This window comes from Neolamprologus brichardi, chromosome 9, assembly GCF_056152115.1.
Source record: "Neolamprologus brichardi isolate AB-2024 chromosome 9, ASM5615211v1, whole genome shotgun sequence".
NCBI classification, from domain to species: Eukaryota; Metazoa; Chordata; class Actinopteri; order Cichliformes; family Cichlidae; genus Neolamprologus; species Neolamprologus brichardi.
In genome coordinates this window covers 28,471,340-28,498,661 of record NC_142112.1, presented here as the reverse complement: position 1 = coordinate 28,498,661, position 27,322 = coordinate 28,471,340, and the positions used below count along the sequence as shown (strand labels likewise).

The window sequence follows — 27,322 nt, the reverse complement described above, 5'->3', positions numbered from 1 at the left end:
CACTTTGTTTAAGTCTAACTGTGTGTTAAATTGTAATGGGTCTTTAGAGTCCACGTCCTTAATTGTGATCAATATCTCAGCATCGTCTGAATGATTTACAGATTTACATACATAGTAACTGTTCCTCTAACTGTGAATGGGTGAAAACGCAGAGCTGCAATCCTGGTGTAGTTTTTATTTCTCAAATCGAAAAAGAGCTAAACATTTCCGACACCTCTCATATTTTGATAAGGGAAGCCAACGTTTCTCTCAATGTTTTCTGTATTCTCCCTGTCTGCCTCTCCTCCAGCCTTTAGACTTTGAAACAAAGAGCATCTTTTCTCTGAGAATCGAAGCCACAAACAGGAATATCGACCCCAACTTCTTGAGCTCGGGACCGTTTAGTGACACGACATCGGTCAAGGTGACGGTGGAGGATGTGAACGAGCCGCCCGTCTTTTCCACACCGTTGAGCAAGATGGTCGTTTCAGAGGACGCCAAAGTGGGCACCTCGATCGGGAGAGTCTCTGCCCATGACCCAGATAACTCCAACAGTCCAATCAGGTGCCAATGATTTATTCACCCGATTCAGACGTTAAAATCCCAATTTGTTTGAAAATGTGTTTAGTCCACATTATCGACAAACTCAGAATCCGTAGACCCTCTGACCTCCCCGCGTGGCGGTCACAAAGACGGTGCCAGATGGTGGTAGGGATGAGGAGTGCAGCATGTGCAAAAGTGAAATGCCATCTTGAACAAGAGAAGGGCATTCCTGCTGGAGGGTCAAGGCTCAACACTTGTGCCGTGGCATTTATGGCTCAAAACAAGCACTCACATTGTCAGTCTGCGTGGTGTCACTCACAAGATCCCCCCACCAACCCCTACCTCCACACGCACCCTCACCCTGTTTTGCATTAATTGAATGAATATTATATGGGATTCAAGCTTTGTCTGTTCGGATTGTTAGCAATCTTAATCAGAAAATCAAATTACTGCACCATTGTAGCTGTAAATTGCTTCTTTTTACTCCTGTGACTGCTATCAGCATCTGCAATATATTTCACTACAACTGTTGAAATTAAAATTATTGTGGAACTAATGCAGCCACAAGAGTCAAATTACATTGCAATAATACCCTTTGGATGTACGCTAATTGAAGATGCAATTTTCTCTAGAAATATGAGTTGCATTGTATTGAAAAGGTTTGATCCTGCGCTGAGTGCTGAGGGACAAGTAGGCAGTCTTCAAGCTTATCAATAGTTAATGTGCTTTTGTTTTGCTCGTGATATAAAGTTCCAAATTGCTTCCACGTTTCTGAATCTAATCCAATCTATGGACTGGTAGTCATTAGTTGTAATATTTAGAGACAGCTTGGACAACATCATATGTGTTCTATAAAGTGTGAAGATAATGCATGTATTTATATATGAAACCGAATGCAGCTCTTACTGCTGATGGGGAAAAAAAACATGATCATAATCTTTCCTTACAAGTAGAAGAAACTCTAAAATGTCAAATCAATACCACTATCCAAAAGCAATTTCTAAAAGTGTGTATGTGCGCTGTGTGTACTGTTGTGTGCCCAGGTACTCCATTGACAGGAACACAGACTTGGAGCGCTTCTTTAATGTGGATGCTCTAAGTGGGGTCATCAGCACAGCCAAACCTCTGGACCGAGAAGCAAACTCGGTCCACAACCTCACCATCTTTGCCATCGAGAGCCGTAAGTTTCCTTGTGGGAAAAACTTTCACAACTACTATGTAGTCCACTATTGCTTTCTTCATCCTATAAATAGTACTTTATCAACTCTAATATCAACATTGTGAACCACATGCTGGCGCTGGATTCTGTTTAATTAGGGATGTCTTCTATTGTGTGTCCAAAAGTAAGAACCCACGAGTGACTGAGCTAGATAGCTTGTCTGCTGGTTAATCAACCAAGAAATAACTACTTTAGTTTACAGGGTTAAAAAAAAAAAACCCTTCGCTCACAGCTAGCAGGTCCTTTGTGGACTGTGAAGAGAGAAGCCCGTTGTGCATACTATCAGAGTTTAAGCCCTAAAACCGAGTCTGTCCTGCTCCTTACTGGAGGGGAGACAACATTACCTCAGAGAGCGTCACTTTTTATATACGCAGTTTCTCTTGTGAACAAGTAAGTTATCCAAGTCCTCAAAAGGGTTATATCAGCAGGATGCATTTTTCCTAAGATATACTGCAATACTGTTGCTGGCTTGCAATATACATGAAGCTTTAGATCCTTTCTGGCCTGTTATCCACTCTGTGAGCTGTCTGTGCTGTGGACAATGCAGTGTGGTGTTGTGGGGTTGTTGCGGAGCTGTCGGGGAATGTTAATTCACATACGGGAGGGTCATTCTGACCTCCATGTCTCCCTGAGCCATGGGGACGAGATGCTGACTAAGGGCGGGTGATCTCGCCCACGGGTGAACAATGTTAATGTGATGTGAAGAAGTGCCGCGTGCCTTTTTTGTTCGTCTGTCAATGGCTCCAAGGACATAAACACCTTTTTTTGTTCCTTCTTCTTTTTCCCACGTTGCATTCCTATCATTCCGCACAATGGACAGCAATCATCAGCACGCTATCCACTGAGCACGCTAAACAGCTGCGTCACACTGGTATAAGTTAAAAAGACAACCAGCCTGTCAGCCCAGCACTTCTTTTGCTTTCACATCTTCAGATCGAACACTGTGTGAAAAAGGTCTTCTTTTCTTTTCCTTTTCTCAAAGCCTTTTTATCCGTCTTTGCTTCAAAGATGTGTTTTTATTTACATCTAACAGCACACAGATGCGCCACTTGGTTGAATCCCCAGTGTGAGTGCTTGCCTGATATAGCAACAAAAAGAAAGCAGCATATAATAATAGCCATATGAAATGTCACAACAGTCCCTCATGCATGAGGCACTGACTTCTGACACATAGTGACACTTGGGCGCTGTTTTCAGCTGAAAACATCTTCGAGTTCATGGACTGGCAACAAAATCTACTGTCCTGCCTTATGACAGTATTTATAGTAAATGGGTTCTTTGTAACTGAAGAGGGTGCAGGGACTCTGTGTTTGAGGGATGTTGTGCACTCGAGCTGCAGTCGCTCACATTTCATCCACTCTGGCCAGACCACGCCAATGACAACAAGTCTGTGGCCCGAGGCTCCGCACGTCCTTTTTATCACCATCAAATCAGCCGGCCCGAATGTCACGGCGTCATCTCTGGCCGGCACCGTGGCTCCACCAGGCTAAATCATCATCTTGCACTCAGACACAGCCATTTAGCCATCACTGTGTATCAGGCGGAGAGAGGCGTGAAGCCCTCCGTGCGAGATGGCTCATTCGCACACGCAAACAACAACCCAGCACAGAGTCTAATCACTGTGGCTGATCCGCAGCAGAGAGGGCAAGAACGCCAGCTGTTTGAAGCACACTGCATATTTCATTACAGCAGCACTTTTTTTCCCCTCCCTCCACCTCCTTTGTGATTAATTATAACACATGAGAAAGATCAATATTCCATAATTTGGCCCAGTGCAAAGTTAAGGCAGAATCAAAGTGCTTTAAAGAAAGTTTGACAGACTCTCCTCTCTCTTTCCCTTTCAGATGACCCAACCCAAATCGGAAAAGGCATCACTTTGATCACAGTGCAGGACATAAATGATAACGCTCCGGTTTTTGCCATCGACTATGAAACACTTCTTTGTGAAAATGCCATACCAGGACAGGTAAGACCCAGAAACATCTCCGCAGTCGGTCTTGCTTCCCTTCCTTTTTTTCTCTCTCTCCATACTTGCTTGAAGTTTGACTCACAAAGACAGCCCGCTGACTCTCAAAGCCATTAAAACCCTTTCTCTTTTGTTCCTCAAAACAAGTCCACTGTGTGCATGCAGTATCCACTTCACAGCTCGAGGTCACTCCAGGGAGACAGCATCATTAGTATGAGACACATCCTTAAGATTTAATAGCAGGTATTGTAGTTCTTATCGTTCATTAGAAATGTTACTCGCATTCAATACTGTCAAAGGCAGCTAAATTAATGACAGTGCACTATGCCTGTGGTCTTAACAACCTAATGCAATGGCTCATGCTGGGGTGGAGTAGTGTTCGGCGTCGGTCTAATTTTCTATTCTGAAATCCTGCGTAATTAAATGGTCGCCATGCAGGGCAGTGATGTAGAAAATGCAACACAATATGGTCGGAAGGTAACTAGAGAGATTTTAGGAAGAGAAGGAGGGGAAGAAGCTGATTTTTTTCCGCTGCTTTTAGCATTTGGCCTCATTGTTGCTAAATGACTTGCGTGTCAGTGGCGGCGATTCATCTGCTCTTGGCATTTGGAAAATACAATCAGAGGCGAAGGGTAAAAGAGGCGTGTAGACTTGAATAAGTACAATTGATCAGAATGATGCATTATATTGGGAATGGCCATTAGGCCCTTTTAAATATGTTATTTGCATTCATATTTGGGAGTTGTTTGTCACCAGGCTCACAGGAGGGTGAGCAGAAATAGCAAATGATTTCATTTGCAAAAAGTGAAAGACTACATTTTCTCTGTGTGTATTTGTTTTATATGCACGGAGCGGCTCATTTTCCATCGAGGTTCCAGAGACTAACCCTCGTCTGACCGACATAACATACATGGATTACCGGCTGAAGTCTCTGGGGAACTGCTATTATATTTGCTAAGAGCAAATATATATTTTTTTGCTATTATAGTTGCTAAGAGCAACTATAATAGCAAAACACTAATAATGGCAAAACTTGTTTCTTCTCAGAGCGTTATTAGTTATGTAATTAAGGGCATCTAAAGATAAAAAATGGAATTAATCTTATTACTGCAGAGTTACGACTAATTTGCAGTTTTGTAAAATGAACAACGTGTCTTTAACACATGCACTTGCAGATGTTATCTGAATCCACATTATTACTAAATACTTATTTATCATCCTTTTATTCTCAGTAGTTTTAAGTAAACATCACTTTTGTTTGCTTTATATGAGAAAAGCAATCGGAATAAATATAAAATAATAGAAATAAAAAAACAATAAAGGCAGCCCAAAGTTGTCATTAATGAAAGTGTGACGTCTCTTTGGAGGCATATCAAAGGCGTCCTGATCAGATGCCTTCGCCACCTCTGCTGGCTCCTTTCGATGTAGAAGAGTAGCGGCTCCACTCTCCATCTCTAAAGGGAGAGCCCAGACATTCAGAGGAAATTCATTTCCGCCACTTGTATCAGTGATCTCATTCCTTCCGTCACCACAGCTCGTGACCATAGGTGAGGGTGGCAACGTAGATCGACCTGCAAATTGACAGCTTTAAACTGACACTCACCTCTCTCTTCAGCATCCACACCAATCTGTCAATCTCCCACTCTACTCTTTCCTCACAAGACCGCAACATACTTGAACTCCTCCACTTGGAGAAGCAACACCATCCCTGACACAGAGTGGTCACTCTTCTGGCTGAGAACCACGGCCTCAGATTTGAAGGCGCTGCTTCTCATCCCAGCTGCTTCACATTCAGGTGCAAACCACCCCAGTGAAAGCTGGAGGCCAAGAGAACCGCATCATCTGTAAAGGTCAAAGACCAGATCCCGAGTCCGCTGAATCTGATGTCACAACAATGATAACATCATTAGGCAGACCTAAAAAATGGGAGCGATGGAAGAAAACTCCTGTGAGATATGACATAATACACCTCCAGGGTTTGTTCGGATCCCAGGATGAGTGTTAAAGTGAATTTTCAAATTTCTCATTATGCTGCCATGTTGGGCTTTTTTAGGTATTTTTTGAGCTTGTATCTTTTTTTAATCACAACTAACTAAGTGGAGTTCAGTATACACAAATCAGCCAACCTTGAGGTATTTTAAGATATTACTCAATTTAATGTAATTCATCACACAGTAGCTGTAAGGCTTAGCATTTGCAGGAATAAACACTGCCTCTATATTAGTTGACATCATTATTGAAAAATGCATTCTACCAGAGCTGAATGTCTATTTTTGGTTAATGATCCCGCCACTTATCCTCAGACGATTGTTGTTCCTCTGCGATATTAAAGTTAGCGCAACATAAAGCAACCATCTTTCACTCGTCGATATTTCAACTTTTAAATTCAGGAGATAATTTGTAAACTTCTTCCCACTAGCACCTTATAAATTATGGCACAGAGACTGAAACAAAGTCATTCTCCAACAATCATACCAGCCTGCAGGACACAGCAACAGCCATTGCCCATGACAGCATCATCAGCAGGAAAAGGTACTGCAAATCTGTAATTACTCAGCTGAAGCAGACAGATTGCTTACTCAATGCCAGCGATAGCTGAGCTGCGTGGTTCCCCCCTAGGTGTAGCTAGAAGCTTCTTTGCTGTAAAGTGAGGAGCTGGTGGTGACTGAGGCCTCGGTTCCTGTCCATCCAGCGAGTTGAAGCGATGCATTCAAATTATGACTGCACAGTCATAAAATGGTGCAGTTAAAATGAGCTACTTTAGCTTGGAGCTGGTTTTAACCTTATAATAGTTAAGACACTTACAACACAAAGTAGTGAGTATGTGTGGTTGTGTGTGGAAATGTGTTTGGATTTTACTCAACTGAAGTGAAATACTGTCAGCCCAGCGCTAAGTACCTGAAGTATGCACGTGATTTCATATTTTTACACAAATAGCTACATTCAAGGATTTAATTAGCTCCTCAATTTACAAGTTAGGAACTGTGACTCATCACATCGCCTCAAAAGAAGGAAGACAAAGGAACACAAAACAAATAGGCGTAAATTGTCTAGAATATATTTCACAATTAAACTCACCTAACGTATCTTTTATCTACTTATCTAAACACTTTTGAGAAAATGTTTTGTGAACCGTGTGGATTTATACTTGCTAATTGATCATCATAAATCACAACTGACCAAAAAGACAAGAAAAAAAAGCTAACTAAACTAACTACACACAATTCCCAGGCGAGCCCAGACAGTCATTCCCAGTCTAGGCTTGAAAAGGTAAGCAAACCGCCTTTGCTAACAAAACAACACTTGGAGCCAGGTGTTGTGATGAGATTGGAAGTGTGGGCTGATGGGTTGATAATTAAAGGCATCCGAAGTCTGCACTCACAAAGTGTGTTCTTCTCATGAAAGACTGGTTGTTGTGAGCCATGTCTCAATCGCAAATCACGAAAGCTGGAAAAGACTCCAGAGCATCTTTAAAGATCTAAACGTCCATCAGTTCGCAATAAGACAAGCCATTTCCAAAGAGAGGGGCTCTGAAAGACTGATGGTACTCTCTGTAGGAATAAATCTCCACTAGAAAAAAAAAAGGTAATGAATGAGAAGGGTGTTGATGGAAAGACACAATGAAAGCACTGTTTTTCTGGGGAAAGGAAAAACGTGCTGCTCTTCATTTCCTATTAGTTTAGTCAGAAGACAATCAGATCACTAGAAAATCCTCGTTATTCACAGTGTATATAAGGTTTCCACATTAAAAAGGACCATCTAGCTGTTGTTTCACATTGAATTTCTTTGAACAGTTAAATATGTGATTTATAGTCACAGGTAGGTGTTTTTTTAATGTAGCATTGCAGCCATCATAGCTACAATTTCTTTGATTTCTTTTTAAATACACATAAAATAAAGAGGCAAAATAAATTGATGTGACCTCTGTGCAATGTGTTGTCTGTCTCTGTAAATTAATGTCCCGGAGGAGGTTACGTTTATAGCAACAGCCCGTTTATTCAGTGAATTCTCTGGTTTGCTCTCGGTTTTATCACTTAGGAAATGTTGCCAAGTGGAGTTCCACTGTGTCACGCTCTGAATTGGAGATTGTTAGTCACACCTTTATTTCATCACGTCTGGATTATTGTAATTCATTGTTCGCTTGTCTTAACAAAGCTTCCTTTGAACATCAGCAGGTTGTTCAAAACGCCGCTGCGAGCCTTCTGGCTGAGTTTTCCAAGTACTCGCATGTCACATCGTTGCTAATTTAGTTGCACTGGCTCCCCATTAACTTCAGTGTCCATCGGTGAACCTTTACATCCATGCAGCCCCCATCCCCCGCAGGTCCCTGAGTTTGTTTACTGACAATGACAAATATGTGTGCCTAAAATGTTGAGTTTAAGTAATTTGAATACATGTAAATCTGTAAAAAAAAAATATATATATATATATTGCAATTAAATCTGATCATATTAAATATGTTTGATTTGTATATATTTAGTTTAGATGAAGCATATTTTTCTTAATGATTAATTATTTGAATAAATCTTTGATTTTACATATTTTATAGAGCTGTCAGTGTTAATCTCGTTTAAATGCCGTTAACGGCATAGCTGCATTAACGCGGCAAATCTTCGAGTTAACGAGTTATCGCGGATCACCTTGTGCGTGGAGCTGCACAGCATCAACACGTTAGCGCCTTTAGCTCGTTAACGTGTTGACGCCATCCAGCCATCCAGGGCGATCCGCGGTTACTCGTTAACGGACATTTGCCGCGTTAATGCAGTTATGGCTTTACCGTCATTTTAATAAGATTAACGCCGACAGCATTAATATTTTGAGCATGATTTTGAGTTCTAAGGTTTTTTAATGTACAAAACTGAGAACAGTGGCCCCCTGACATGGGACCACTAAAATGTCATCACATGAGAGTTAGCTAGATTTAGTTAAGAGGCTCTTTGCTGGTAGTAATCTGCATTAAAAAGAGCAAGTTAACAAAAACGTAACCCACAATATTTCAGCCAGCAAACATATATTACAATTTACTAACTATACATGTTACAGACATATTACCTCTACAGTGAATCCAGTAAACACAGGCTGTAACTTTCCTATTTAGAGATCTGTTACCGAACCTTTTTAAACTGTGTGACATTAACATGTAGTTTACGTGTTAACATTTTAGATTAGCGTTTTCTCCCACAATTTCTTATATATCATTTGGAAATACTTGAGAGTCACATATTGACATGTCACATCCCGTGCAGTATTTTGTCTGTAAAAATAAACCTGCGCTTTCAGTAATGTGACTGCCATAGCAATTGCCATGATTGTCTTTGTCACATCTTGAGGAATCACAAATCTTTGCATGCTGCGCTCACCTCACGTCTTTCACATGGGATAAATTTAGATGAGAAACGTGCTTCTTGTACTTTCTTTAACCTTGTCGTAGGAGTGAATGACTACTACAGACAGGAAGTGCTTGTTTTCTTACTTTTTTTTAATTATCTGCTAATTCCAATTTCATTCAGTCCCATTGAAGCCCTCTCTTGGGCAAGACTGAAGTGTACCAATGGGAATGCACCTTCAGACTGAATAATGAGGGCACAAAAAAATGGAAATTTCATGATGAAATTTACACCCAAAAATACAGAGCAAAGGGAAGGAGAGACGCTGACATTTGAATGTGAAAACACAGTTTGAATTACAACGAGGTGTCTGCTGTCTGTTACTAGACGGACTAGGTGGACTCATAACCTGTCAGATATGCGCTCCACCACCTCCCTGATTCCTTATTAATCAAAATGCCCCTGTTGTGTACTATATGTCTGGCTGTAGCAGTGAACCACTGGCAGTACTAACTGTGTCTGCTTTTCCTGTAAAGCATTGTTTAAAAATCTCATGCCGCCCACTGGCTGTCACGCCCATTGGCTTATTCACAGCTGTGACAAAGATGAAATAATAATAGTTGCCAGTTGGGGCCAGGGTTGACTCTGTGGCTCTGTAGCACAGATTAAGAGGGAGTGCAGGGATGGAATAAGCTGCCATTTTTCAGGCCTAATTAAGGCCGTCTCGTGGCACTGGTTCTCTCCAGAGATGCCACTTGTTACGGATCAACGGTGCGTCTGTCTTCTGCCATAATATTAATTGATATTATGATGATGTGGAAGGGGCAGGGCAGCAGGGACGGAGGAGTGGGGGGGTCACGTTGTACAATCACTTCAGTGTAACCATTACATACATGAGTGGACTTGGCATTCAGCTGCCCCCAATCTGCTCCCTGCCCCTCCCTGCAGTCCTGTAGCGTCCCTGAGGGATTTGGGAATGTTGGGTAGTCATGAACTGAGGTTTTCAAACTGGAAGGTAAAAGAGTTCAAAAGAAAGCAGTGAGATACAAACACTGCTGAAGTAGCTAGTGCATGCTGACGTTTGAAAACGTGTTTTTATGAGGCTGTGAGGCTAAATTAAGATACAAAACCCTAAGTGGCTAATTCTGCCAAATTTACATCAAACTTTGTGCTCCTTCTGAGCTTTCAGTCAAATGTCAACACAAGTTAATACACTGATTTTTGCTGTGATGTTCACCTTTTAAGGATATTCTTATCACATATGTCACATTTAGCTTAGAATTTACTGACCCCCGCCCCCCCCCCCCCCCCCCAAAAAAAAACCAAACAACAATAAACAAAAAAAAAAACCCAAAAACAAAAGATCTTAGATCTCCAGAAGGTTCCTGCAAAGTAATCCAATAGTTACACCTGTCTTTCCATCCACAGGAAACCTGCTAACAGCAACAGATGAACTGCCGTGACTGTGTATAAAATGAATGTAGCAACCATAGCATCTGGTTTGTAAAGCCTTGCAATTTTAGCATTCTGAATGACACTTTGCAGCTAGGTGTAATGATATTTGGAAGAAAGACAGGCATGCTAAGTGTTCAGCTAACACTAGCAAGCTTGTTTATCAAGATGCATCTACAGACTGTAAGGTTGCATCACCTGGGTGCAAATAGCAGCTAATGTAACATACAAAAAAAAGCAATACAATTGTATTTACCAAAACTAGAGAATAGCCCCATTGAACCTATTCTGTTTATCATATAATGTCATGAAAATCAGTGTCTTACATTATTTACTAGAAGACAGCTAGCTGTTACAGCTGACCGTGATCACCTGTCAGATAAAGAGGTCACTCCCAGGTCTGTGGAGTTTGCATGTCTTCTCCGTGCTGGCATGGCTTTACTCAGGGTACACCAGCATCCTTCCACAGTCCAAAGATGTACATGTTTGGTAACTTGATGATTCTAAATTGGCCCTATGTGTGAATGTTAACATGAGTAATCAGGGTTTAGAGAGCTAGACTCCAGGCTCCCTGCAACACTGAACTGGAGTTAAGAGTTAAGACGGTGGATGGATGGATGGATGCAAGTTTTGGTAATGTGAAGATACATTTTTATTGAGGAGGCTGTAAACATATTTATGTCTGCTTTAAATGTGGGCATTTCTACTGCAGCAACTGTGTGGTTTACCTTGCTGCTGGAGTCTTCTTCAAAGCCGTTTAATGAAGTGCACTTTTGGTAGTTCCCAGTTGGCTTTATTTTCCAGCCCCAAGGTTTCCTCTCAGACTACTTCTTGTTTTCTTACAACATACTAGCGTGCTGTAGTTCCAGAGTGTGTGTGTGAATATCTCCTAACTTAAACAATGAATAGTCAGTGAAGATAATTAATGTTGTCCAATAAGACATGTATTTACATACAAATTTATATCCTGGTTTGAAGTCTGCCCATATATCTGTATGTGCCATTATTTTTTTAAGGTTTTTTTTTTTTTTTTTACCATTCCCTAATTACTGCTGCCTCACATCAATAAAAAAATTATCTTCACACCTCTAGTCATCGCTCAAATTATCAGTTTATTATGGGTGTTGCATCAAGGTGAGAGATGAAAACAGATATGCCAAGGTGCTAGGGGCAGAGAAAATATTAGTGTGTGGCAGCACACTGTCTGTTCTATAAAAAGACGGAACAAGGAGCAAGTTTAATCTCAGATCTCACCAGGAGATGACTTTAGCCTCAGCAGTTTTGACTTGTCAGGATCATGGCAACAAACACGCTTATGACAAGTCGAATCTCAGCGAACAATTCAGATTGTCGATGCGGAATGAGAGCGGCGGGATAAAAAAAAAATAAAGGGAATGAAGGATGACATTTGTTGAATGATATTGATTGGCAATATGTGTGGGGGTGGGGCATCCGTACGTATGTCTGTGTGTGTGTGTGTCTGACAGCAGGGTGAGATGTGTGAGCTGGTGCTGTTAGTGAACAAAGTCATGGGTGTCACATGTGGGTGATGTTTAGGGCGTCTATGTCATAGGAAGCCGTGGCAGAGTGCCGCAGAGCGAGGGGTGTGAAAGCGGCAGGCCCACCACTTCCTTCGTCAACACAACCCATGGTGACAGCTGTCATATTGCCATGGCAACGAGTGCCACCTATTTGATGCGATACTTATTTATACTCTTGGTTCAACTTTGAAGTGGCTGTCTTGATCTTATTGTATGACTAATCTGCCAACAGGGCTTTAGGTGGCTTAAATGAAAGTCTCTTAGCTGTACAGCTACTCACAATCTGATAATTACACTATAAAGACAGTATAACACTAGACTAGACCCTGAAGAGTTTAAAATGCAGTGCAGTGTTTACCTCGCTGGTGTCAAAGTGTGATTTGCTCATTATTGCTTGGATTCTTCGTCTTTTTTTTAACTATATAGTCAGTCATTCTAGTTATGCTACTTTACCAAACATTACTTTTTTCATTATAGAAGCCACATTTCATGTTCCTGTCTCCAGTCAAAGTCTGTAATGCAGCAGCTCAAGGGAGCACAGATGCTTTGTGTCATAGTTGAAGTAAATTATGGCCATTGTAGTTCGCTAACGTACTTCCGGTGTTTGGAAGAATTAAGTCTTGATTGTTTGAGCTGCACGCCGGCGAAAACAGATGCGTTTTAGGTGGCGGGGTGTCATTTGTAGAATTATTGCGAGTGCTGAGTGAAGAGGCAGGATTTGGCCTGTGAAGGTGCAGCTCAATCAACCAGGTGGTGCGATGTCTGGGGATGGGTGGATTCAAATAACTAGACACCAAAGAGTAGAATCTTCAATGAAAATATCCAGAACCCAGAATTTGGCTTTGGATTAAAGACTGAAAACTGAAACTCATTTTGAAGCCTGTGCATAATTTTTTTTTGTACCAGTGTACTGTTGTGGATAATATATGTAAACAAAATTATAATTCCCTTTGATCAAAGAAAAAAAAAAACCAAGAATAACTCTAAATAAAACATGTCAATTTTCTTATTTTCTTTTCATATTCAGATCTAAGATCACATTTCATTTGATATTTAAAAAGTACTTACATTTATTTTCCACTCACTTAAAAATACCATTTATCTTTACATTATTGTTTCACAAAGTCAACAATTTTTGTTTTCTAATTTTCTAATTAAATCAAGGAATGTGAGCACAAAGAAGTCACTGAGACTGACAAACTGTGTAGCACTTTTCAAAACTGTCACGCAGACACCTTTGTGTCAAAGGTTTGGCTGCGCAAAAATGTCTTTAAGTTGATGTTTACTTATCAGTTGCCACTGCATGCATCTTAGTGAAGTGAGGTATAGGTTTAAAATGCTATTCTTAGACTTTTAATTAGAAGTGTTGTTCGCTGTCAGCTGTCACCTTTCCTGTTGACACTGCTGCTGCCTTCTGACTTTATAGTTACTTTCTCAACCGATGAAAAAGTAACACAACTTCACAATAAAAAGATCTGTCACTTTCCTTTGAGTTTGAATATGCTAAAAGTTTTTGCTGTTGTAAAGATAAATCTCTAAATTAAGAGGAAAACAATATGTATTTTGGAGTGAAAATGATTTTTCCTTAAAGGGTTTTCCTAAAATGCCCCAGCAGTTTTGTATATCACTTCTTTAAAACTGGGAAAATTGCCAAAGGTCGATTAGATTAAAAAAAAGGTCAAAAGCAGCGGCTGAGATATCTGGCTTTTTATTTCCCCGCGTTGGTTAAAGTCCAAGAAACATTAAATCATACATTTCCTGTAATACTACAGGATAGTGTCATTAGATGTTCCCTGCTTTCCAAATTTGACTTCTTGAAAATTCTACACCACAGGCTTTGCCTTAATTCTTCACCACTTGGAACTTTATTTCTGTGTCGTTTGTTAAGGTTTTCAGTACATTTAATACTTATTTAGTATTAAATGCAGAAACACATCAGTAAGCACTGTTTATGTATTTTCATGCAAATAAAAATTACAGTAGAATCCGGAAAATGCTTTGGCATTTCTAATAGCCTTTTTCCACTGCTTCATTTTTATTAAAGTGCAATAGATTTTGTAACTAAGTTATGATACAGATAAAGCATGAAGGAATTTCAACAATCACTCAAGCGTTCAAAAAGATAGTAAGGCAACAATAGACTAAACTCATATGCAGTCAAGTGAAAAAGAAAGTCTTCACAGGACTCTATGCAGCCCTTAAGTACACCATTCCTTAAGAATTAAGAGTGTAAGTAGCAGCTAGATGCTGCTAATCAAATGCATTTGATTAACTGATTATCAGAGAGTGTGAGCACCTCTATGAAAGAGGAAGTTTTGTCAGTTTGCTAGTCTGGAGCATTCAAGTGTGTGTTTTAACACAATGCTAAGGAAGAAAGGCATCAGCAACTATCTTAGAGAAGCGGTGGTTGTTCCTCATCATACACAGTCGACCCAAGGTCAGGCTGTGCAGTGAGCAGAGGAACTGCAAACACCTCGAGATAAAAAAAAGACTAAATAAAACACTTCTTGTGAAATGTTTCCAGGCTAAAACCTCTACTCTCCAAAAAGAACTCCAAACAGACAAAAGTGTAGCTGTTTGGCTATAATCTACAACTAAACATAACGTATTGACATAAAGACATCTAAATGTTCTCCAGCACAAGCTTCATATAGTCATTCTCTCAAAAGGAAATCACGGTGATGGAGGGTTGATGATTTGGGCTTGTTTTACAGGACCTGGGCACCTTGCAGTCATTCAGTCAACTGTGAACTACTTGTATAACAAATTATTCTAGAATCAAATATGAAGCCAGCTAGGCTGAAATTGGATCATATCGCAGCAAAAAATTCTGGCACAGCTTTACCTACTTCCAAGGTGCATGGAGAGGATGAAAAACTCACAACGCAGGAACTCTAACAACACTTAAAATGAAAGAGGAACAACTTTATTAACTGACCAACCCGTTTCAGCTACTGGCCTTCATCAGGGTCATAGTAACACAAAGTACAATTTGTGTGTAAATAAAAGACAAGAAACAGAAAAAATTCTAATTAACCAATCACATCTCCATAGATAAACCAGCTGACATATAACAGGTTGGTTAATAGGTTAAGTCAATGCCCAAGTAAAACTGGACTAGACCATTAATGATAAAGACAGGGGGGAGGAACCGTAATCCCCACCTGTCTTAAAATAATACATGTGAGAAATACATAAGAAGAAAAAATATTAGAAATATACAGAAAAATAATAAAATGATTACAAAAGAAAACATTTAATTAAAAAAGAAGTCAGTGCAGCAGCTTGATTAAAAAAGAAGAAGAGACCATAAATTGGATCACACAAAATTCCAGATTTCAACCTGACTGAAATGGTGTCGTGAAGAGAGCTGTGCATGAAAAAAGGTCCACAAACCTCAATGAACTGTAGGCCAAAATTCCTCTATAACAAAGTGAAAGACTTACAGAAAATGATTCATTTAAGTTACTGCTGATAAAAATCTAAGTGTTATAGGTTATAGGTATAAGTTCCTGATTTATTCTATGACTCCTATGAAAACTTTTTTTTTCATATGGCTCTAAATGTCCTGTCCTAAATGTTCTGAGTTCCTTCTGTTTTTGTTTTTTGTTTGTTTTTTTTGTTCATTTTATGAATAATTTGGTTAAAATTTAGTGAGTTTGAGTAACATCCCACTTTTACAATACAAATGTGCATACATTCCTCTGTGTACTGCACATTCTCTTACTTCCCTTTGAAGGCAACAAACAGAGACACCTTTGTCCTTTAATATCCGGTGTGGTCTGACACGCAGCCATGTGTAAACTCAAAAACCCCTTTAATTCGGTGATTCATAGGCCTCCTCAGCCGTTGCTTGCGACAGGCACCAGTCGGCTGCAGCTGTTAATGTCTTTGAGCGAGAATTTATGTCCGCAGCCATGCCTCTCTCCTCCTGTCTCCTACTCAACCCAATTGAGGATTCCCCACCAAAGGTTCAGTGCATCCTTGCATCAGAGCCCCATTAATGAAAGGCATTATACATTACAAAGTGTTTGATTTAAGAATGATTTAGAGTCCTTTCCCTCAGCCGTGAGGAATGGAAAGCTTCCTAGAGATAAGCTCAGAATCCATCCGCAATATTCAAAGGACATCAAAGGGTTCAAAATGTGTATTGGATTCATCGGCGGTGTAGGAACCACAAAGAAAGGTTTCTATCAGATGTGAAATTTCCATAACAGAGTGAGAGGCATGTGAGTTATTATGATCCCAGGATCAGTGGCAGCTTTGCCGATATGCAGCCGAGCATGCATACGCTGCATGTTTAGGTGCTCAATTGTTGAGTTTGCCTGTCACTGATCTGCAATGACACAAACATCACTTCTGTCTGTATATACAGATATCCCAAATGTTCTTGAGAACTAGCGCAGATAACCTTTTTGCATTTCTGCTCCCCGTATAAATTCCCCTTGTACTGCAAAACTAAACAGCAAACAGAGACACTTTTTTAAATACTTGCTGATGCAAATATTTTAATTTTGTTAAGAAATAAGAGTAAAATATTCATGGTATTTCACCCCGCCTGCCAGTTTTAATAATTGGCAGGATGTCGCTTACCACCTACACAAATCCCTAATACCTGACAGCTTGTAACCAGCAGCATTTAATCACAGCTGACAACTGATAATCCATGTCTCAGCACTGATGGATCATTGGGGTTGTTTTTATTTTTTTTCTACTTCCTCACTCTTTTAATTTTTTCATCTTGTTTTGCTTTTAGTCCTGATGTTCGACTCAGAGCTGTTTGGGGCTGGGAGATGTGATAATTTAGTGTGAATTGCTTCTAAGGATCTCTTGGATCCTGTCCACGGGTGTGAGTTGTCACAGGGTTGAGTTTCTCGATTGCCTACAAAGGATTCGGGAGGCTTGATCTAAATTTATAAGGACACTGCGGCAGTAACACCCACTTTGATGGCCGTTGTGGTGGCTATCATTTGTCGTCCATATGGCATCTCGGTGTTTGATGTGCTTCTCATGTACAGCGTGTACTGTGTGAGATTTTTGCTCGTTTTTTTGTTTTTTTTGTTTTTTTCTTTCTGCTACTAGATGCTGAAATTAAAGCCTTGTCTTTTTGCTTTGATTTTTTTTTTTTTTAGCGGGGGGGGGGGGCTAAAACAAGAAATTGATTTTCAGACAACACGTTTGTATGAATAAATAAAAACAAAAACAAAAAAAATCATTACAGCATGTGCTAGTGGGCGTAAATAAATTGTAATCTGATTTCCTGCATTATTTATAGCTTTCTATAATAGAAGGAGCAAGATTCGGTTTAGTTTGAGGTTCAGAGGCAAAAAGTGAACTGAAACAAACTGCATTCATTTTTAACCCACAGATGTGAATGCTTCTCTTGGATTGCCTCAAGCAACATCAGTTTTCATCATGAGTTATTTTCATGATCGTAATAATGAAGTAGGAATGCTTGGCTGGATGGATTTATTTTGAAGAGCATCAGTAATACAACAGTTCAGTGCGCTGACCTAATATTGTCTTCATTTTTTAATGCGGTGGCCAAGGTCAGGTCAGATAGATAATGTAATAAGAGGGATGTGTGTATTAGAATTGGTCGGTCGTATCTGTATATTTCCTTTCATCATATTGTCATTACCAGATATCACTGATACACAGTCTGGCAGCGGAGGGAGATTTTGACTTTTAGCTATGAATACAGCCAATTTTACGACACGGTTGCTCTTCATACCTTGCAATTTCTCTTTATTAATCTCTTGATGAACCCTAAATAGCAGAATACTTTATTAACTAAATCAGAAACCTCTCCCATAGCCAGACACAGGTACATAGAGGAAAACTTTTGCATATCAACAATGGAGAAATACAGCTTCGCATATTGCACCTATCAATATTAACAAATGGAAATGATGATCATCCTCAAAGTGAATTGAAAAGTTGGTTTAACGAAACTTGTAACCTGCATTTGAGAGCAAAAAATAATCCCTAAATTTTAAGATGCACAGTAGTTTGCAGAACCAGACAACACAGTAATAGGATGTGTTGAAATATCCCATTACGGAAGTGCGTTGGCTAAAATTTAATGTCCATTTTTCCCATAGTTAAAGCCCACAATCTATGTCAATCCAATGGACCAAAGGACCACATGCATTTGCAACGGTATGACTTTAAACTGGTTTTAAATGAATATACATATCTTGCAATACAGAGTTAATAGAAGAGTCTTTCACAGATGGTTACCACTGAAATCTAAGAAGCTGCGATTTTTGATGAAACGTTGAGTGTCAAGATTTATTGTAATATGCAGTGATAAAATAATGTAGGAAGTATTGTATTTTTAGTCCTTAAAGATTATATCATAGAGAATCCTCTTCAAAGAATATATTTTTATTTTATGCATAGACGTGTGCCTTTGGATTACTTAAATTTCTGAGTCTGGCTTTGTCATATAAATCTTTTGATTACTATAATTGAGAAATATCTTTCAGCTCTAATAAATCTACTTTTAGCACTTCTTTCCATTACAGCTTGATAATAACAATAATAGTCATAGGTATTAGTGGGGCAATGAGTTTTAAAGGAAAGTGCTACCAACACACTTTCATAGTTAAAGTACATAGTATGGGGGAAACTAATTACATCCTTAGTTGATTAACTGTGAGCACCTCTATAAAAGCAGATGTTTTTCCTGGTCTGGACAATGCATAGTACATTATTATTACTTTCATAAAAAGTATTATATTTTGGTTTTTGCCATTACTTTAATTGGATATCTTTACTGTCAGACAGCGATCCACTTTTACTTTGCCACCTCTACAGTTAAGGCCATGTGGTTAGTTGACACTTGGGAATAGCATTTTCTTTCCTTTGTAGAATCATCAAAGGGTTAAAATTGAACACACTAAATGTGTTGTGGTCTCTACACTGACTGCAAAACTAATCTCTGGACAATGTTTTGCTGAGAGAAATCACTTCCCCAAAGAAAACACTTCATCCCTAAGAGGTTGCCAAGCTCTTGCCAAATAAGCACTTACTGTACTTCAAGAGATAAATGACACAAAACCACAGCCAAACATTATAAAACAAATCCTTTCCATCAATCAGAATCAAGTTGGTTTTCTCCAGTTCACTCACACTGTTGCCTGGCCTTTTAAACAAGATTTATGCCTCCGTGTACATAAATTTATGACAGAGTGAAATGTGATGCATATACAAAAGCCTTGATGACAATGCTTTCTTCAAGTTGAGGGAGATTGTGAGCTTACTAACTGCAAACCCACATTAAGCATTTTACACCCTGATTAACGCCTATTTAGCACGAGAGATCAGATAAAACTCAGCAAGCTAACTGATGCTGAATGTCTTTTTGTGTTAACATTCTCCTCAGGTGATCCAGACAATCAGCGCAGTGGATAAGGATGAACCTTTGAGTGGTCATCGCTTTTATTTCGCCCTGGCAGGACCTGCTGCTGGTAACCTTAACTTCACTCTGCGAGATAATAAGGGTGAGACAACCTTTTGTGGTATTCTTTGATGTTATCTTCAAGCTCATATGATTTTACTGTTTTTCTCTGTGTGTGTGCATGTGATTGTTTGTCTATACTTCTATACTGAAGTGTAGAGAATTATTAAAAAAACACTGATGTTTTAGAGGGTATTAAAAAGCTTTAAAGTTATATAAAGTAGAATTTGTAGTTGTAAAATGTTGCCAACAAAATGATCTAAGGTTTTTAAAATGATGCTAAAGGGTGCAGATCAGTTCTTTTATGTGGATGATCTATTGCTATCTTACAAAAAAGCATTTTTGAGATTTCATATTTTAACTGGTCTATTTTTTATATCATGATTGGTCTCTTTCTGCATTTTTAAGCATTGCAGAATTTCCCAGTCCATAGTCGAAACACGTTTGATTCTATAAAATGCAGCATGTGGATAACCTTTAATTGACTGACTTGTGTCAAACATCATTTTTCTGGTTTAATTCTACCGTATTAGAGATCGATTTAGGTCACCCAACTCCCATTTTTAAGCCTCAGTTTGAGCATTTTGGAAACGTAAAGCAATGTCACTATATCACAAGTGCTCTGAAACAGTGTGCCGTGAGAAATGATCAGGTGTGCCGTGGAAGATTATCTGGTTACAGATATCTGATACTCTAAGCCAGCGGTCTCCAACCTTTTTTGCGCCACGGACTGGTTTATGCCCGACAATATTTTCACGGACCGGCCTTTAAGATGGTGCGGATAAATACAACAAAATAAAATTAGTACCGGTACCGAAAAAAGAAGATTTATTCATAACACACGTGAAAAGACCCAGGAAAACAGAGTTAACGATAAAAACGATAACAAAATAACGCTGAAAACCGATAAAAACCCTGAAAACTATACATTTCACACCTGAGCCTCAACTCTCGCGGCCCGGTACGAAACGACTCACGGACCGGTACCGGTCCGAGGCCCGGGGGTTGGGGGCCGCTGCTCTAAGCGATCAGCATGAGTAACAGGCAGAACGATTACATTCTCTTCCACTAGAGGGCAGTACAACTACCTGCTCTAAATAAATGGGTTGCCAACTGCCAGTAAAACTAAAGAAGACGAAGAAGAAATTACATAAAAGTCATGCGATGAGTTAGACAATGCAGCATATAATAGCAATAGATACATACTTGGGGAAAAAAGTAGTCAATATAACCTGGGTCCTGGAGAAAATTCGGACCCAGATGAAGGCCCTAGCATGAGTAGTGGTCAGAAGAAGTTATACTTGGGACAAACCGAACCAATTCTGCTATAATTCGTGCACAGGGGAAAATTATCAACATGCTTTTTGTGATATTTTTGTTTGGTGGTGTGCCGTGTCATTTTTCAAATGTGAAACATGTGCTGTGGCTCCAAAAGGTTGGGAAACACTTCTCTAAAAGACACCAACACCACAAACATTGAGTGATATTGAGTTCAGTGACTCGCGTTAGCTCAGATGAAGCCTAATGTTGAATGAACAGCTGGTGGCCTAGCCTTATTTTTATACGCTGATGAGAAATTAAAAAAATAGTTTGCACATACATATTGGTAGTCGATACTTGTGTAAAAACTAATACATGTTATTTGGGAGAATTCAGTCAGAGGTTTAAACTGCTTCTACATTACTGTCAGAGTTCAGTCAGATTAGCTTTATTTCATGGAGATACATTTTTAAAACATTCCCTTGAGATAATTGCTACTGGCCTTTAAGAGTCTGTAAAAGGTGTTGCTCAAGTTAGGTATGGTCTGTTTGTTGTTTATTCCTTCCAACTGAGCCTGGCAGCAATGCAATTGACACTTTAGCCATTGCTCACTCAGCTCCCTATATCTGCCCTGTATCTGGCTATAATACACTCTGCAATCTGACTCAGGAAAAAAAATAGTACAGAGTAACTGGTGGCCCCCGGCATGCCCAGCACTGCCAAATGAAACCATTATTCTGCCGTGACAATGCCCCCTCTACTTTTTTTCCTTGGTAATTGTTCATCAAAACGAAATCCAGAAACAAACTTCCTCTGTAACTGGAGCACATCCGAGTGAGAACTCAGTCTTGCTATAACTTTGTTCAACTTAGTGCGAGGTGTCTATGTGTCGGATCAAGGAATAACTTTAAATCAAACACACAAGGTGAAAACTGTCTTTGTGTCATAATGATTTGTTATCCACCTACAAGCAAAACAGTGGGTGGATGTAGGAAATTAGTTGTTCTTATAGAAAAGCCTAAGTGGTAATTTGCATATATTTTTAAAGATGTGAGAACTGTGTCTGACTCCATCATTACTTACTTACATGAATTCCCACTGCTTTGAAAAACATCGCATGTGCTGAGCTGATGTGCATTCTGAGGTGATGGCCCTTTGTCGAGTGTTTTGTTCACATGTGTGGGAGCTCGGCTCAGGCAGCAATGTTAGTTTGTATAAAGAACAGCAGCAGCAGCCAGGTTGTGCCACAGTAATCCTTCTGAGTGCAGACATGTGTTACATCATGTACTTGTTGTTTTAGTAACACCTTAGCAGACTAAGGGCAGCTTGAATAGAAAAAGGTTATCTGAGGAGGTATTCTATTAACCTCATATTCAGTATGTTGAGTATACTGAATGAACTGTATGGACACATTTACAAATGTTGCAACAACAACATATGTTCAGTGGTGTCCAGTGTAATGTGTATTAGCATGTTAATATGTGTTTTTTTTCCATGGCACCCAAATGACTCTTAATGAATTCTGTATGAGCTTTAATGATTTAGTACGTCATAACGAAGGAAATGCAAATCAATGGAAATTAAACAAAGAAAACACAATAATCAATGCAAGGAAATGTTATTTTGTTTGCGCAGTTATACAATTTAAGGTCTGTTTAAATACATTTTTAAAGAAGCAACCTTAAAAAAAAAACAAACCCTTTTATAGTTTAATTCACAAATGTAAAACTGATCAAAATGTGTTCCCCAGAGGGAAATTGAGTTGTCATAGCAGCAAATATATAAAAAAACAACAAGCGCTCATATCGAAACGGAGTTATGATAGATACTAGGGGTGCAACGATACACAAAATTCACAGTTCGGTTTGATACTTTGGTGTCACGGTTCGATACTTTTTCGATACAAAAAAATGTTCATGCTTTTTTCATTTGTCATTTATTAAAATTATAAATATATATTTTAACTCAAAAGTACAGTTTTTAAATTTAATGTTGCTGAAACAACAAAGGGATAAAAAAACAAATCTATCTGATTGAGAAATCACTCATCTTTGGAAAAGAGAGTTTATTACAGAGAAATGTCTCTTTCCAAAATAAAAGCTATACTATACGCTTCTTCTGGGCTATATTCTCAGCAGCATATTAAACATATCAGGTCCCCATAAGGAGAATCATGTGCTAACGGCTGTCTAAATGACTCGGGTAAAGTTTGTAGCATGCGTGCTTGTTGTTTTTGTCTGCTTCCACTTGTCTTTGCACTAGGATGATGTCGGCGTAAATGTGCAGTCATATTCGTTGTGTTCCCACTAGTGCTGTCAGCGTTAATCTCGTTGAAATGACGTTAACGCCACAACACGGCAAATCTCCATTAACGAGCTACCGCGGATCGCCCCGTGCATGCGTCTGGACGGCACGTTAACGAACTAACTGCGCTAACGCACTAGTTCCCACCAATGTAATTGAGCATTGCGTGGCACATCCAACATACTGTTTTACTTTTGTCCATGACGCGCTTACCTTCAGGGTCACATGAAAACCAAAATAGTTCCAAACGCCAGATCTGAATGAGGGTGGGGGAGGTTCAATTTGCCATGTTGCAACGAGAGCTTAACTTCTGTCTTGCTAGCTTGCCCTGCGGTCAGTGAATCTGCGTTCGACTACTCCGCCTAGCCTGCACTGTCGAGCGCAGATCCACTGAGTGCTCAACACAGACAGCACAGTCAGAAGAAAAGTTGATGAAATAAATTAAAAATTTTGTATTGTTGTTTGAACCGAAAGCACTGTATCGAACGGTTCAATATCGATACGAGTATTGTTGCACCCCTAATATATATACATATTAGGATAAATAGATAAATATAGGTATAAAGAAAAATATACATATAAATATAAAAGTACAAGTATGTGTGTAAATATGTCGTGGTGTACAAAAGTGACAGGGTGCATTGATGTGTGATTAATACTGTTCCACATGTGTGGATCTGACCCAAGTGGATGAATTAAAGAGTCTGATAGCAGCAGGAAGGAACAACTTCCTGTAACATTCCCCCAGACAGCAAGGTTGAAGGAACCTGTCGCTGAAACTGCTCTTCAGATTGTATAGTGTGTTATGGAGGGGGTGGGAGTTATTGTCCATGACTGCCAGAATCCTGTCACTGATCACCTCCTCCAGGATGGCGAGCTTCATGCCAACAGCAAACTCAGCCTTCCTGATGAGTTTGTTCAGTCTGTTTGCATCCTTTGCTTTTGATGCATGCACCCCAGCATGCCACAGCAAAGGAGATGGGCCTCACTACAAAAGACTGATAAAACATATAGAGCAGCCTGCTGCATACATTGAAGGATCTGAGCCTTCGTAGAAATTAAAGCTGGCTCAGACCCTCTTTGTAGGGAGCATTCATGTTGGTAGACTACTCCAGCCTGTGATCCAGATGAACTCCTAGATACCTATAGGATGTGACTATTTCGATATCATACGCACCAATGCAGACAGGAGAGGGTCTGCATTGTTGTTTCAGCCGAAGCTTCTTTGTTTTGGCCACATTCAGCTGCAGGTGGTTCACCTCACACCACCTCACGAAGCAATCAATTTGTCTACCTACTATCAAGATGGCCAAAATAAAAATATATATATATAAAATTAAGTTTTGTAGCCTAAGAGATGAAAGACGAACTTTCAGTTATGAGTCTTTGACGCTTATTAAGTAAATATTCCTGGGATTAGTTTCTTTTGAACTTAAAAAAGTTCAAAAGAAACTAATAATAGCATGTCATGCTCAAGATGCTTTATATTGACCCTACAGCAAAAACCCCTGCAATCGAACGATCCCCTATGAGCAAGCATTTGGTAACAGTGGGAACGAAAAACGCTCTTTTAACAGGAAGAAACCTCAGGCAGAATCAGACAGCCATCTGCTACGACCAGTTGGGGGTAAGGAGAGTTAGACAGGGCAAAAGACAAAAAACTCATAAAGACCTCTAAATCTAAACTAAAGTGGTAACTGGTTCCTTCTACAATGGATGGTGTTATAGAAAAAGTTAGAGAACAACAGCACTACTGGTTAATAAAATGTAATTAAAAGTGGGCCAAACATGTATGAATATGACTGAAGTAAGCTGAGCAGCAGTCTTCTCCAGTGGGTGAGTTGAATCAGCAGATAAAATAAAATTTGTAATATGTAAAGATCAGTTGCTGCCTGATGTTTTATTAACTATTTCTTTCAAAAATGTTTGATATGTGCAGCCAATGCAATAGTTGACTTGTCCGCTGATTAAAACCCACATACCTGTGATTAGCTGCAAGCCATTTTGGCTTAGTTCTAACTCTACGTATTAAAGGCGCAAGACATCAGTGATTTTTTTTACTAAAAGAAAACATGACAAATAGCACTGTTGTGGAATTTCGGGTAATAGATCACTAGAACTTCCAGTTCTAACAGGAAGTACGTTTACAAGTAGTTTATCAGTTGTACGATCAATGTGTGTTATTGCAGTCAAACACTAAAAGACTAAAATATGAGTTGAAAAAAACATTTTGCACTTGTTTCTTAGTCTTTTGGTTCTAGTGTTCAGGTGTGCCAAGTAAAATACTCAGGGATATGGAAAAGATCCTGTCATTTTTCAACATGTCAGCTTCCCAGCGCACAAAACCAGTTTCATAAAGAAATGGTTTTTCCAGCATGTTGTGGAGGATCCTGACCGGCTTGCACCGAGCCCTAACCCCATCCAACACCTTACTAGAGCACCGACTGCAAATCCACACTGGTCAAAATCAGACTGTACTCGTGTTTACTTATCTATTTATTTATTCATGGCTGAATGGCACCAAACGACTGTAGTTAGCTTCCAAAATCTAGGAGTGGAGACTGTTGTAGCAGCATGTTTAATGATCAGGGGTGGGACAGCATGTTCAGTAATCAAATACTGGCATAACATTTGCACTTTATTCATATGTGTTTTCCACCTTCCTGCACACAGATGTCCCTTGAGGACAAATACCAGGCACGGCCACATGTTTCACATTTAGCAGCAGAACATATTTATTCAGCTTTTTAAGTGTGCAACCCATCTCAGTTGTTACTAACCAGCTGTGTGTTTTTTATTCATCCACCAGGTGACTTTTCTCCCCTGATTTTACTAATGTCACATTTGCAAGAGAGCTCCTCGGTATTTTCATTTTCTCCTTGTTCTTGGGCTTCTGAAAGCAATCTGAATATCCCCCAGACAAACAATGGAGTTGTCCTTCAAGGCAAAAAAAAATCTACATTTCAATCATGCACTGCTAAAATTTGAAAGTGCATTTCAATCTATTGATATAGCTGACATGAAATGGCTTTTTTCAGCTGATGTAATGGCACATTGTTCTCTTCTAGCCGCCTCTTTCTCTTTCATGTGCTGTGATTTCATATAAGATTTTACCATCAAACCAAAGTTGTTATTAGCCAACAGGTGGTCAGAGCAGAGAGAGATGCCACAGCGTGTCATATAATGAATTGTGCTAATGACACCATCTGTTGGCATTGCTGCTTTTAATACTGTAAAATCATTTCAAACTGCACAACCAAAGCACAGCAATCATTATAAGATAGAAGTTAAGCCCCTGCTAGTCACATATTTGCAGTTCATTGTTCATTTGAAGCCAACAAACTTGATACGCAGATTAAATAAAGCTTCCCATGTCTTCTCTTACAAGTGATATGATGCTTTCATGCTTTAATTCTACTTTGCAGACAACACGGCATCCATATTGACAAAGCGAGGTGGCTTCAGGAGACGGGAGCAGCCTGTGTATCGACTCCCTGTGTTGATTGTGGACAGTGGAAGTCCTGCTCTCAGCAGCACAAATACACTCTCAGTTCGAGTGTGTGACTGTGACTCTGACGGAGTGGCCTTGTCTTGTGGAGCTGTGGCCTATACAGCAACTGGCCTCAGCACAGGTGCCCTCCTGGCTATTCTGGGCTGCATCATCACACTTCTGGGTAAGCCCTATATGACCTTAGTGTCACGGATGCAAGTCCAGTTAACAGCAGCTTGTGTGAATATGTGTGGGTGCGTGTGTGTTTGTTTGTTTCTTCTTCTTTTTTTTTTGGTGGCTCATGGGATTGGTTGGACAGCCCAGAGTGGACCGTCTTTATTGCAGGGGTGAAAAACGCTGTACTTCTACAACCTGGGTTATTTTTTTTTTGTTTGTTTTGGATTGTTTTTTGTTTTTTGGGGGGTTGGGGGCATGCAATTTTGGATATATTAAAACATTTTACACTAACTTGACAGTCAAATCACCTAACTGCACAACCATATCGCTATTTGTGTTGAAATTTCGTTTGAAATCTTTTGACGTTCTGACTCTGACTGAATGTAAGTAGTTTCTGTTGAATGTTGAATGCCAATTTCTGTGTGTGTAGATGGCTGCAGATTTGCAACAAGCAAGAGGTGTTTTTTTATATATTACCAATAACAGATTCTATGCAATTGCAATTTTACCCCATTCGGTTAGAAACTCAGTCTGACTCTGTTTTGTTACTATCTTATTACCTTAAGTTGCTTTGAAGACGGCAACCGACCGTGAGTGGT

At 39.5% G+C, this 27,322-nt stretch overlaps 1 protein-coding gene across 1 annotated transcript in view; it reads left to right on the top strand.

Annotated features, from left to right (window-relative positions):
* Positions 1 to 27,322, top strand: part of LOC102777657 (cadherin-7) — a 112,334-nt gene that overhangs the window by 73,113 nt on the left and 11,899 nt on the right. Inside the window, exons 7-11 of the mRNA XM_087846253.1 lie at positions 290 to 543; positions 1,566 to 1,702; positions 3,586 to 3,707; positions 19,418 to 19,535; positions 26,482 to 26,730. Coding sequence (XP_087702379.1) covers positions 290 to 543; positions 1,566 to 1,702; positions 3,586 to 3,707; positions 19,418 to 19,535; positions 26,482 to 26,730 — 880 coding nt within the window. The remainder of the gene's footprint in view (positions 1 to 289; positions 544 to 1,565; positions 1,703 to 3,585; positions 3,708 to 19,417; positions 19,536 to 26,481; positions 26,731 to 27,322) is intronic.